Raw genomic sequence first — 14,370 nt, 5'->3', positions numbered from 1 at the left:
TAAAACAGCAGTGGTGAAAGATCACAGAGCTAGAAGCCTTTTGAAATAACAAAGAAGAGCTGAAAGCTGTGATTCTGAGGGGAATTATGACTAAGAACTTAAGGAACCCAAACTTTTTCTTTGGAAAATATAGCCAAATGAAAAGTTTTCTTCCTTAAAATATTTAGAAGTATTTCTTTCTTTTGCATTTTTGGGATTGGTTGCTTTCATTTTCAGGGGGTACCAAAACACTTCATGCTGTCAAAGTGGAAATGTCAGTAAACTAATAATTAACAAATAATTAAACTCTAACTCTGAAGTGGTGAGTTGGACATGCCGTGATTTAATAACAGTCATTGACACGCTGATTTATGTAATATTTTTTTTTGAACATTTTATTTTCATAGCTTTCTGTTGTAACAAAACTCATCTTATGTACATTACTTTAGGTGCCATAATCAGATAATTAAGGCAAAGCTCATCTCAAAGGCTCCCCCCACTCCATGATTACACGCAATTCAATCAATAATTTTCAGTATCAACAAGTATACATGAGTTACAAAGTAATTAAACACTATGACACTAATCACACATCCAGGCTGTCCAAACTACAGTATAAAAACACTGCAACTTTTAATTACATGAAGGACATCTTAAATACAATTTAACATACAAAGTGATTAAAAAAAAATCTTCTTTTTTTGGTCTGTTCACTCAAAAATAGCAGAAAATGTAAAACGGAGATGGTGTTATTCGACTTTTACACAAAGCACCATTAAGATCCAAGCACAGTGAATACAGTCAGCACGCACAAACTCAAGCTCCAGTTTACTGTCTGACGAGCAGCACTGATCACATCATCAGATGACCAAATAAAACCCTCTCATTAAATCCAAAGTGAAATCCATTCAATCATATTACAGAAAAAAGTGACACAGGAATTAAAGCTCTTAATTCATGTGCTGATATATTTACTTTGGAAGTAGAAATTTCCTTTTAAATACTTCTTTAAAAAAAAAAAACAGCCACCAGCTCTTCACTGAGCCTGTCGTTGCATGTGTAATATACAGTATCAGGTTTACGTAAAGTCACGTGAAACTTCATAAAGGAATAAATAAAGTCATTTTCCTGTAAAGGATCAGGCTTGAGATCTGTATTCAGGCTATTGAGAACAAACTAGGTTGACACAAGTATGTAAAAAGGTCATAATCTCATGCGGTGTCATCACATCGCTCATGAGTATGGGACAGGTTTCTTTCCAGTGTCTGTATTCTGACATTTTTAGAAATGAGTGTACCAGAATCCAGACAGCGCTCCTGCAGACTCAGCTCTCTCCATAACAAATGACTAACCATCAGTGGTTAGTCAATGCAACCCGTGGAGCTTGCTTACAGACCGCATAGAGGAGCAGAAATCGTAAAGGTATGCTCGTCTGCTGTGGGTCAATTTTTCTTCAACCTTCAGCACAGTTCTGCCTTAGAGTTAAATCAGCAAACTATTCGAACAATTTGGCCTCAATAAAAATCTTGTGGGCTGGATTCTTGACTTGCAAATTGACTGGATGCAACTAACGGATAACTGAAATGTTCATATTATTATCTCACTGTTATTGTTTATCCCATGCAAAAACATGTGACAGGGCGAGTATGAACACAGGACAATTTAAAGTATCCAGATGACTCTGCTGTTGTTGGATGACTCCAGGATAATGAGACTGATCACAAGCTGGTACATTGATGATTTCATTATATTCTACTATTTTTAAAAATTGAAGATAAATATTATGATCCATGATTTTAGAAAATGTACTCATACACAGATGTTTACATCCAACATCCATTTAAATCCTGAAAAATGAAATGATACTAAAATATTCAACTTTATGGGGAAAAAGAGTGTTTATTGACTTAACTAAACAAAAATTAAATATAATTTTGCATAAATGAGCTCTCATTTGTTTTAATTTGCTTTTTTTGTATTGTGCAATGTATTTTTTTTTTAATTTTACAATTCCCCAAAACTCATGCATCAAATATCCATTCACTAGGGGTTAAGAGGGAATATCTTCAGTTTTATACATTTCTTGGAATAATTATTGATTTAAAGCTGATCTTAATAAACTGTAAAAAGCTGCGTGTAAAAAAAACAAACCCATATTCTATCATCTGTCATATTTGCACATTGATAAAGCCACCTTGAGTTTATTGTATCATGCTTTCATTGAGGCTGCTTTGCCCTTTTCCTCAGTGTCATATTTATCTATAAAGAACAGAAACTCACTGAATCAAATGGTCTAACAGGCTGACGGGTGAGCCGCGTCTACGGCACCGCTTTCCATCGTGAGTTTCAGTTTCTTTCTTCTGGACAAAGGCTCCGAGTCCCAAAGTGCAGAACAACATTTTTTAAAAAACCCAGCTTTGTTCCTGCAGCGATAACTCATTCACGCAAATCATAGTATAGTTATTTTAAAATCCTACATGCTGCTGTGTGGATCCTCTAGTTTATTATTTATGTCTTCATTATGGTACATTGTGCCTATCTGCTGTCCATGTATTTCTTTAAATATGCGTGTGAGGATGGATTACCTACTTACTCCTGACCATTTTGAACTAAGTGTGCCTGACTTGAATATTTCCATTTCATATCTTTAAACTTCTCCATACTTCTACTTAACTGAACTACATTTCTGTTATATCAGACAGATACGGCTACTAACCCTTTTATGCACAAAAACATCTACTAATCAGTGCAACAGATATTCCCTTCGTTTTCTTTCCTACTTCATTAATCATCTCCAGACCCCTCAGGTTTCACTTCTAACTGTGGTAGTAAAATGTGGTTTAGACACGGCTACACCAAATGACTCCATACAAATTTAAAAGGGACATTTTTTTCAGAGGACTGTGTTGCTGGTAACATTTTACTTTCATGTATAACTTGGATTTTGAAGCTGTGTATGGTTAAAATGGTACTTCAAGCCTCTGGATAAACAACCAGTTTTTCAACCCTGAGTTAAGATTTTGTTTTCCTTTTTTTTTACGGTTTAAAAGGTCAATAGTGATTTTTCATTCATCAGAAAATATTTAGCACAGCTCACTATTTCATCTATGACAAAAGCTGCCCAGCAGCCAGTTTGCAAGTTGCAGTTTTAATAGCAAAAGGATGCTTTTCATACTTTCCAGTCTGGCAGTGATTCTCTTTGACAGGGTAGGATTTAAATCTCAAATATATCGTAACACACCTTGGGAATGAGACAGAATGTCTGTTATCCTAAAATGAATTTTAAATAAATTTCCTAAATGAGCTAAAAACAAATAGATGACAGCAAATCAATCTCTAACACAATAGAGACCAAAATAATAGACTAATGGAGACTTAAAAAAAACATTGGTTGCAGATGTCACTCAAGGATAAATGGCACTCAGGCACATCGTGGCTTCCTTTTCCTCTTTCCCACTTACTTCCTGTTTTTAAACCGCCTTTCAAGGAATGTGTGAGTCATACAATTTACAACAGGTTATCATATCATCTTCCTTAGGATCTTGATGTATCGCATCTATTTACATACATGGTCACTGAGTGGATCTCCAGTCACTCAATCTGCCTGTGGCTCCTGCTGTCAAATATCATCGACCTTCTCTGTGGCTGGTAGAAGCAGCTGGTTGATGTTTCCAGTCTCTGTCCGCTTTTTGGGATAGTCATTTTATTCTGAAGAGCGATCCCCTCTGTTGTCCTGAAATTTTCGGCCATCTCTTTAGAAAAGACATTCGCTGCTGACGCGTCATTCAGGCTCTTGATGGGTGAAAGGAGCTTGCCGTCATCCCCCGACGTCGGATAGTCCATGATGGGAAAAGGAGGGCTGAGCAGGATAAGACTTTGAGGTCTCTGTCTGTTCCTAAAGGACGGTCTTTGTAAGAGGTTCCCTCTGCTGGGTCTGGGACAATCCACAAACACTTCCAGGCTGGGTGTGTGCCTCCTGGTTATCACAGGCAATTCTGGAGTGGATGAGATCTTCAAAGACTCGGCAGATTTCTCAACACTTGGCTGTTTTTGGAGTATGGGGGCTGGCTCTTTATTCTCCAGCTCCTCCTTTAGGTCTGACACGCTCGGAGGAGGTGCAGCATTGCTTTTCTCCGTGCTCACTTTAGGATTCTCCTTTTCTTGTTCCTTCACCCTGTCAAATTCATTCTCGGGTCTGCAGTGAGGTATCTGGCTGTACTGCACCTTTGGGGGGATGACAGGGACAGCTTTGGCCTGGCATGTTTTTATCATGAAGGCTGTCCGCACAGAAGACACGCTGACCGGGGCCGAGTTTCGCCGGAGAGGCGCCTGCCGATCGTTCAGAAACAGCTCCAACTCTGAGGGCAGCCCATTGTTCACAGCTCCAGATGAGGCCATTAGCCCCCTCTGACAGGAGGAAAACTCTGATGAAGTACGGTTTTGCTGATTAGAAATGTCTCTGATATACCTATGTCCCAGATCCAAGTTAAGCGAACACGGCCTGTGTTTAGAAAAGCATTTCTCCTCTCTTTTCTCTGAAGCTGCTGCCTCATACGACATTTGTCTATTAAACCTCTGAGATGACGCTGTGTTCTTCGATTTTGTTGTGCTGCACTTTTCCGTTTGAGGTTGTGTTGTGCTATTGCTGTTCAAGCTCAACCGTGTAGGTGCTGAAGGAACGTACATCCACGTTGTTTCTGGTTTGCTGTTTGTAGTCTGAAGAAGGTTTCCTGGAGAGCATTCGGTGCTCCTGAAGAACTTGTTGTTATCAGCTTGAGGAGATGAGCTCTTCTCCACCTCTAAGCTCAAAGTTTCCCCGTGTGAGCTGAAGGGTGACAGGTGGTTAAATAAGTGCTCCACATCAGGTGAGTGGAGTGGGCTTGTAACCCACTGCTTAGTGGAGCTAATATCCTCCCAGGGCTCCACCAGGTCCAGCTCCTCTGAAGTCCCTCCTTCATCATCGTCGAGGTTCGGCAGCTCCAGTGTGTTACGTTTCTCCTCCAAACACACTGGAAGCCTCTGAGGGATCTCCAACTCAGGAATCACAACTTTCTTCGCTCCATCACTGAAGGCATTTTGGTTCTCCTGAGGAATTTCGTGTTTGTGAGATTTCCTGTCTATATTATCTGCAACCACAAGAACATCCTCAATTCTTAAATGATTTATGACTTGCTCTGAACTGGCTTCCTTTGGACAAAGCTGGCTCTGCTTGGTGTAAACTGAGTCATCTTTGTTTAAGGGTGGGATTTTAAGATTCAGTTTCTTCTCTTTCTCATCCATCGTGTCAGTAGGCGGTGCAGTTTTGTGAAGAGACAGTAAGATGTCTGATTCTGAAGGCTGCTTCTTTGCGGAGACTTCACAATCACTCCGAGAGGTATTTGAAGACTGCTCTCTACATAGCAAAGACAGAGATGGAGAGCTGCGGCTGCGCTTCGCCTTAACATCCATTGTTAACTTAGTGTTCACACAAGTGCTTGTTGAGACGTTAACTTGTTTAACATTCTCATCCGGCAGGTCAAATTCGGGTTCAGTTATTTTCAGTTCCTGGTTTAGGTCAGACCACAGGTCTTTGCCGGTAGAAGATCTCTTATCCTGAGAAGTTATAAGGGATAAGCAAGCAAAGATTAGCAAAGAGTAACAAATTACAGCAAATTTACATGAGCAAGAACAACTGGGTTACCACACTAAAACATTTCTGATATTTTAAAGCAGTGTTATTGGGTCTGGTTAGTTCCTTTTTTAAACGTTGCACGAATCGGGGCTAAACCCGAGTAAATAACGTGACGCAAAATACTAATAATACTAGCAAATACAGTACTTATTCTTTAAAAAAAATTTAATTTCACAAATTATTATGGAGTGTTACACCTGAACTATAATAAAAGACAACATCTGTAATCGGAGATGATTACCAGTTGCTTCTCTGTGGGCAGGTTGTGCAGTTCTTTCCCAGAAGATGGCGCTGCATCTTTGCCTTCTCTTGCATTTGCAAGGGACTGCAGTTCCAGTTGAGAAATATTCCTCTCTCCTTGACCGTCTTGGACCATTTCTTTCCTTATATCTGAATAAAACATGTTTTTTATTTTCATTGCAACCGGTTACACAAGTATGACTTTAGATGTGAGCAACAATTCACACAAAAAAAGGAAGATGGCCTTACCTTGTGACGATACCCTGGACGTCACCTCCTCTACGTTATTCTTCTCTGCTCTTTCCTGCCTCTTCCGTTCCAGTTGGGGGAAAGTGTTGCTCTTTCCACTGTTGCCGCTTTGCTCTGAAGTCTCTTTGCAGGGTTTCAGAGTAGCTGCCTTTTCTTTGCCGTGCCCTCTGCATGGCGTGCTGTTAGAGCTGATAACTGCTGACACGCGCAGAGGTACAGACACAGCAAAAGGCTCAGATATGTTGACGGCTCTGCGCTGATGCCTCGGCGAAGACTCCAGTGGGAAGAAACTTCCTGGAAAGGAGGGTCGGGAGGAGCTGTTGTGCGAGGAAGCCGAGTACAACATCCTCCTGTTTTTTGGGGAGGTGGGCTTGTAGCCACCGAGGTCGTCACCTTTAAACACCTTGAGCTGCTCTGGCAGGTTTTTCTGAGGGGGCTCAGACCCCTTCTGGTTCTCGCTGACATTCCAGCCACCCGTTGCCCCCCCAGTGTTCTTCCCTTTAAACTCCCAGTTTTGATCATGTTCGCTGATGTCACAGAGCGAGTCGGATCCCAGCGTTCTGGATTTTACATCCGGAATGAAAATACTGCCTGGTCCACCAGCTGGACTATTGCTTCCTGTTCTGTCATCATCTGCAATTCAAAGTCCAAAAGTGATAAATATTAGCATAAGAAAATGTCGTGCCACACGATTTCTGAGAACTACAGCATATGCAATGGTACTCTCTTATAACGAGGCAAAGAGAAAGTCTTTTGCTAAATTAAAACACCCAAAATTTATGCAGTTTGTTTCAGTTCCATGCAAATAGTTACAACAAGGTTTAAGCCCCACCTGTGTACAAGGACTCCATGCTCCTGGATGGACGGAGAGCAGCTTTTTCTGTAAGAAAACAAAAAAGAAATATTAAATTAACACTAACTAGCATGGGCTGGATATTTGCTTTAAGGCCTGCATAATTTTGAAACATCATTAAAGAAGGTCAAAGGTAAAGGCAAATCATTTTGTCCAACTGTTTCTAACTTGCTTGGCTGTTCATGTTGCCCGGTGTCAGAGTGGTGGGGACGTATATTTAGCTATTTTTCCTTTAAACAGTTCTCTCCTGTCTTTACCTGTCATTCCCTGTGCTCTTATGAGCACACTGCCATTCCGGCTAAGTTTTCCCTTTGGGTCCAAAGACCTTCCGATGTTAAAGATAGACTTCCACTTCTTCGATTTCCCAGAAAACTTTCTCCTGACAAACGAAGAGAGAAGATTAAGCTCACTGGCATCCGTCACATGTCACAGCATCACAGCACTTTAAACACATGTGAGGCTGAGCCCAAATCTTACTTGTTGTCTGATATGTCTATGACGGTGTGATAGAGCGTGGCCGTGCTTGTATCAGGCAAACTGTTCTCTCGCTGGCGTTCTTTATGGAGAGGGTGGTCTGGACTTAAGGAGCGAGCCTGAGCTTCTTCCAAACTCATCAACTTCATTGGCCCACACTGGCCACTGATGGGGAGCGTGGCGTACTTTTCCCCACACTTCGAAACCGGTCCTGGAGAATATAAAATGTTGTTTTTTTTCGCTGGTAACTGAGAAAATGCTTCAGCTCAACATTTCTCCTCAGCAAAAGAAGTGTCATACCTTCTTTGACTTTAATTTGTTCACTGCTGAAGATCTGATCTGCGTGGTTTAAAATAAACTCAACCACCGACTGTTGTATCCGCACCTCCTGGAAAGCCATGTCTCCATTACCAGATGAAGCCTCAATGTCTTTAGATCTAAAAAAGGAAATACAAAAACAAGTGTTGAAACCCAACAGTAAAAACTTGCATTGACACTGATGGCGTATAATGTGTCTCAACCACATCTAAACTCACCTCAGCAGATTTGGAGCCCACACCAAAGCCAGGTTACGTGTATGCATGTTTGTTTGGGTGCTCAGAGTAGCGAGGTGGGACAAGTGCTTTGCAAGGTACTCCAGAGTCCTAAGGATAGGTGAGAAAAAATGTGTTAGTCAAACACAGTAAAGAGTTTGTCAGCAGGACGACTGTCACATCCATTAAAGTTTAAGAAGTTAAAGGTTCACCTGAAGTGAGCAGTCGGCAGTTCTTTGATGACCTTCTGAATGTGTAAAAGTCTCTCATGATCGTCCTGGACTGAGACCACTTCCTGCATGCGAACCGCACAAAGTAATTCACGTCAGCCTAATTTTGTTACTTTGAGATACATGAACGCCAGCATTCTTTTAAGTATATGTTAGAGGAAGTACATTAGAAGATTGTTTGAATTATAGAGTATCATTATATTTTTAAAAAAAGCATTAGCGTTTTCTCTGCAGCTCTCTAATCATTAATCAGAGAAAACCTTAATATAGCTGCAGAACGACTAGATTGCTCTGCATTAAAACAACATTGAATTTTCTTTTTTTATCTTAGATTACACTCGATATGATTAATGTTATAATTATCTGTAGGGTAAAAAAAAATCTAGCTGTCAGGGCTGTTAGCCCTGTTAACAGACAAGCATAGGTTGGTATGTTTGCTGTAAAACTAATGCAGTGGAGCTTCAAACAGCTGAGCTTTTGTAAGTTGCATTTAACTCAAACAGTCAAAGTACAAACAGTCCACCTAAAAATAACGTTTTATGCAAAAAAAGGAGCAACGTTTGCAATCTGAAAGCAATTTTGCACCAACTTTGTTCTTTTAAAGAAAACAATAAAGTTTTCTAAACTGTTCTTATGATGTTTTTAGTGCACCGTGCGAAGGGCAGATTTTTCCTAAAACACTGGAGTCCTGCAGTTTTTCAGGAACCAGCGGCACGAAATGTATGAATGCCAAGGCATGCAAATGCCCCGTGAAAGTACACAGAACGCTGGGCAGAAAATATGATCCTGGTCTTAGAGTTTGATATTCCTGTTTCCTTCTTTCCTACTTTCTTGCCTGCATTTTATCCATAAAATTCACAAAGGTTCGGTGCTAAAAATCTGAATTTATGAAGATGTGATTACACTTTAACTGTGTTTTTCTAACTTCATTGTGCATCTGATGCAACAGTGAAACAGACAAGATGTTTTTCATCTTTAAATTAAGTTTTTTTCATGAGTAACACATTTTTTGGAAGTGGTTATGGTTATTTTTGTCATTACTGTAAAATTACAGCTGTTATAAACATGAAAAAGTCTTTATGAATAGTGTCATTAGGTCAAAAAATACCATTTAAATGCAAATTAGCCAATATGAAGCTGATATCTGCTAATTCTACCGTTTTCTACAGGGTCTCTTGTGAGTGACATATGACCAGCTGAACGTGCAGTCAAACCACTTCTGTGTCACACAGGATCCCCCCTCCCCCATCACGACAGCAGATGTGACTTGAATGTACTCACGGTGAATTTGCTGTAAAGCTCATATGTGAGCAGAGGATTGGGTAGCTCCCTGAAGTACAGCTTACATAAGGAACCCACACAGTGGATGTCCTGGAGGTACACTTCCTTTGTAAGGTCAGGGCACGCCTCAGAACAAAATTCCTGCCTACACACAAACACACACACAGACTTAGCTGAATGCTTTGATTGTTTAACACCCCTGCTAACTACGGTTGCAGAATGTAGCTGGTAAGATTTAAGTCTATTCAGTTGACTTGTGTTATTTTGGGGGGAAAATCACCAGCAAAGATGCTAAAAAAGATGCAAAAAAGATCTAAGGAAACACTTGCATAACGCAGATGATTTATGTGTGTTGTTTCTTTCAAGAAGAATACATACACCAGTAACTGTTCAGAGAAGCTGCATATAAACAGAAGCGATACATACAGACCATCAGGATTAGTCTAAGATTTTAAATCGTAATTCTTAGCATGTCATGTCTAATTGTTGCAAATCTTCAAAAAAGTATGGTAGGAGTACCTGAGACGCTGGATATTTGAGGTAACCCCCGACAGTCTGTAGATCCCGTCCACAATCCCATGCTTCTCAATAAACTCTGCACATTTCTTGAGGACCTGAGGAACTTCATTAAAGAAACAATGTTAATCGTAGAGAAACCTGAACGATTATATTTCATCGTGTTTCACCTTTTTTTTTCCTTTTACACATATCCACATTGCATTAATCTGAAAAGCAAGAGGAGGAAATTGCCCTACGTTTAACTTTCCACAGTAACAATGCATACGGTTGACTTCATGGTATGTGGTTTGTGCCACTATGACTGTTTTCGACTCCTTGGGGCTGGTGATTGTAGGTGGACAGGAAGTTAAAAATGGTTTGTTTGTTTCAGAGGAAAGTTGACACACCCAGTCCTTGTAGCTGGGATTACTTACGACATTTCCTCTAATAGAAAACGGCTTTTGAAATGTTACCACTGACCTGCGCAGCTTTCTAAACGACGGCACATCACCTTCTGAACACAACTTTGTCTTGCTCCACTATTTTAAAACCTTATGAGAATGGACTGCAATTTTCCAGTGTTTGTTGAGCCATACGATCCGATCGCAGCTTCCCTTTAACTAATTATGAAAATAACAATTGACTGCAGGTCACTTCCTGGATCAGCTTACTCTTGCTTTAAAAAACTTCTGAATGATAGAAATGACCTCCAACATTTAATCAGATTTTCACGCAGATCAGCAAACTGCTGTCATTAATTATTATCATTAATTAGCTGTGCATTAATGAAGGTTTATAGAATGTATTTGACATGTTTATTTGTCATACTTAAAGATGAAAGAATATAATTAAGGCATTATTATTTTAAATGAGTATTTAAGGTTCCTATATTGGCTTACAAGTCTTAAAAGTATATTGCTACTTATGACTGAATGTCAGTCCCCAACTTATTCCATTTGTAGTTATATTGGCTGTACAGTAGTGTAAACGTTTGCTGATGTTAGCCTATCAGAAAACTTATGATAGTGGCAGGTGTTGAACTGTTTAACTGTGTCTTGTCAGTTTCATCCTGGCTAAATAGTTAAAGTGTGACAGGAAACTGAAAGCAGTGTCTGAAATCAACTTTTTGACTTATTGCCAAAGGAACTGGTAGCTTGGAAAAAAGCCATGCATATTTTTCAACACCACAGTTCCTGAAGAATTGCTTTTTCATAGATACTTACATATACACACTTGCCATTGCTGCAAAACTACGTTATTAGGTTGAATACAAACTTAAAGAAGAGGCCATAATATACTTTATTACAATATTGTGATATTATTGTGTTATGTTGTAAAATAAACACACTGCCCCATAGAAGGACAGACTTCTTTAGTCTCTACAAAGTTTAGTCTTTATACTTATCTTTATACTCACTCATTAACTACTTCCATATAGCTTAGAGAAATTAGCATTGGAAAAAAAATGCAACTTAAACATAAACACAGGTCTCAGGAAGCTAAAGGTTACATTCCAAATTAAAAGTCTACTCATATCTGTTGATTGGGAGGTGTTCTTTTAGGACTCTGACTGATAAGGGCTAAAATAGTAAAAAAAAAAAAATAAGCATACCATGTTTTTGTTTGCCTGACATAAAAGTTTGAATATAAAACAAATTAAAAAGTTTTAATCAACATTTAGCTTTTTTAGATATTGAATTTTATGTAATGTTTCAGTTTTTTTCGTACAAAACGAATGATCTTGCAAACAAAACATAGACTGTGTCCTCCACAAAATGAATGCCTGAATATTACTTGCAGGAGTTAGTCTCTCATTCATCACCACAGACACCAACAATCTGCTATTTAAATTCTCTTCCTTCTGACTTAATTGGACTTTTAATAGCATGCTTGTGGTTAAATTCTGGACGATGAGGCACTCTGGAGTTTCCATTTTGTGCCTCCGCGTTTCCCGACTTAGAGAAGATTTCTGCCTCTCACAGAAGGACAAAATGCAATTTGATTTTCATATGTTTTACAATGAAGCCTCTGAAACAGGATTTGACAGCATGTGGCAACAAATCAATACATAAAACTTTGTAAAAAAAAACAGTTGCATGTCTTGCTACTGTCATCTTAAATGTTTCATTAAACACTGAACATGTTACAGAAACAGTGTTGTACGTGGACCAAAGTATTTGATGCTGTGATTTTTCACAGGCAATATTTATTTTACACAGCCAACATCACATTCCTAATGTGAAAAACTGAAAAAAAACCTTACTTCATCTAGACAGGAAGTGTATGTTTTAAACTTTCTTGGCATCAAATCAATATTTATTCATTAAATATGATCAACTATTATTTATCATTTGGGGTTTTTTTTGACAGTTTAGATTAAAGTTAATCTTAAAAATGCAAAAGTTGAGAGTATTTTCTGTCAAATACCATTTATTGTAGATGTACAAGTGTGCTGAATGCATTATTGTCACTTGTGCACAACGCTGTGCTTTTAAAGCTGTTTCAGCACTTAACCATACCAAGAAGAGCAATGCAGAAAACACTTTCAAATGCGTCAAAATATGTAGGTTTTTGAGCCTTTACTCAACTTATCATCTATGTTGTGTTGCTGTGAATTTGCTGGTTGCTCTCAGGGGTGTGTAGCTACTTTCATGGAGAGTCACTAAGAGTACAAAAGCCCAATATGCTTCCATGACATAGGAGTACAACCTATACCTCCTCCCTCACTTCCTGTGTTGAATACCCCGCCTTGCAGTGTGTCCACTCTAACAGGTCATCTTTAAAGTTACCCTCTGCGTAGCTATTCATATCTGCACGTGGGAGGGTTTTTTCTCCACTCTTTTCATATTTAACATATGATGTCAAACCTCGCATATGACGGTCGTGATAAAAGAACGAGGATGACATAAACGGACACGAAAACCCCCAGAAAGCTAATGAAAACCCGGTTAGTTGAACAATTTGTTGAACGAGTCAGGAAGTCTTTGTTTCTGGTCTGTTTTTCTTGGCTTGTTATTTTCTCACAGAAGCAGGGAGCCGCAGTCCTAGCAAGTCTTTTGGTGGGCACAGAATTACTCATAGGAACTATAGTCACCATAGGAAACTGACACAAAAATGTAAGAGCCACACCCAACGTCGCAAATGACCATTTAATTTAGTCAGTGGGTGAATGAATGACCTTACTAAATGTAAAATACTTGGATACATACAGTGTGTATATGTAACCGCTGAACAAAGACTGTGTTTATTACATGAAGGAATGTTTTGTCTTTTGCTCATACAATTTTTTGTGTTAAAATAGCTACAACAACATAAGAAACGACTAGTAAAGCCTATTACCCTCATTATCTTCATTAGCCTCTATCTGTATGGGAAATACTTAGTAATAGGAATAGTTTGAAGTTTAGTAACAGCTCTGGTAAAGTAGAATTAGATTTCAAGGAAGCAATTTTTAAAAAGAAAGAAAAGAGTTTACCATCTTGTCCTGAATTCTGGAGATGTTCTATCAGGTCACAGCCGAACGCATTTTCACTTCCTTTCTTCTTGGTCTTCTGCTTCGTCCCTTTATTCTTCATGTGGATCCAGTTAGTAGTCCAGATGATTAAAGCAAAAAGTTCCTTGAGAGCACACTGAATGATCCATATGACCTCTAGAAAGTTGAGTTAGTAGATCAAAAAGCAGCCACATAGAAATCCCAGCAAACAGCTCCCAAAAAATCTGCATCCGCTCACATTCTGTCTGACCACACTGCTGGAAGAGGAGAGGAGAAGTGACGTCACTTTTTAAACTTGAAGTCCTTTAGAGTGTTGTCACTTCAACAGAAGACCAAACACAAAAAAGACACGGTGTGACTGTTGGTTCTCTAGAATGTGGCATTATCTCTGAAAGCTCTGCAGAAACTGCGTTAGGATCCGTCGGTTTCCTGTCGTTTTTCTTTAACCCCCAACCAGACTCGCTCTGCTCCTTCTTTCTCCTCCTCTTTTCCTTCATTCCACACTGTCTCCTTTTCTTCACAGATTCTCTGTAGCTAAGGCGAACATGCGTCAAGAGGGGCAAGACCCCCCCATGAAGAATGGCCCTAGTTTTACACAGATTTCTCTAATTTCACAAATAAATACATTCACGTAAACGTGTTGATTTGTGGCAGTGGTATGCCTGGGATTTTATAAATGCTGAGACTATGCAAGGGGAGGGATTTGAAGTTAAGGGAGTGAGAACAGCTGACACTTGTGTTTCTCTCCTAGTTTAGTAATTACTCTCCTCTTCTCCTTATTTTTTTTTAATGTGCCCAAACTTGGAGCTAACGGGAAAACTTCTCTCTGCCTTCCTGAATGCTCCCAATGTATACAGTTTCCTGTGCAA

General features: G+C 39.3%; 1 protein-coding gene across 1 annotated transcript; it reads right to left on the bottom strand.

Annotated features, from left to right (window-relative positions):
- arhgap31 (Rho GTPase activating protein 31) lies at positions 1-14,344 on the bottom strand. The gene is made up of 12 exons (XM_084942249.1): positions 13,484-14,344; positions 10,030-10,132; positions 9,511-9,655; positions 8,212-8,294; positions 8,003-8,110; positions 7,767-7,903; positions 7,470-7,677; positions 7,250-7,371; positions 6,972-7,019; positions 6,140-6,772; positions 5,892-6,040; positions 1-5,571 (listed from the first exon to the last, which is right to left on the bottom strand). The coding sequence occupies exons 1-12, from the start codon at positions 13,581-13,583 to the stop codon at positions 3,571-3,573; spliced, it is 3,837 nt and encodes a 1,278-aa protein (XP_084798375.1). The 5' UTR covers positions 13,584-14,344; the 3' UTR covers positions 1-3,570.
- Between the last annotated feature and the right edge of the window lie 26 nt (positions 14,345-14,370).

The sequence above is a fragment of the Perissodus microlepis genome, chromosome 10, assembly GCF_051167445.1.
Source record: "Perissodus microlepis isolate ML-2025 ecotype Zambia chromosome 10, ASM5116744v1, whole genome shotgun sequence".
Classification (NCBI taxonomy): domain Eukaryota; kingdom Metazoa; phylum Chordata; class Actinopteri; order Cichliformes; family Cichlidae; genus Perissodus; species Perissodus microlepis.
Note: the sequence above shows the minus strand (reverse complement) of the source record. Positions and strands in the feature narration are given on the sequence as shown.

Bases quoted from the DNA above. Each gene is read 5' to 3' on its own strand.
- arhgap31 (XM_084942249.1), bottom strand. From the start codon at position 13,583: ATGAAGAATAAAGGGACGAAGCAGAAGACCAAGAAGAAAGGAAGTGAA. The intron at 8,295-9,510 runs GTGAGTACATTC...GTTCGCATGCAG, and splicing joins AGCTTTACAGCAAATTCACC to GAAGTGGTCTCAGTCCAGGA. The intron at 6,773-6,971 runs GTGGGGCTTAAA...TTTGAATTGCAG, and splicing joins CATGGAGTCCTTGTACACAG to ATGATGACAGAACAGGAAGC.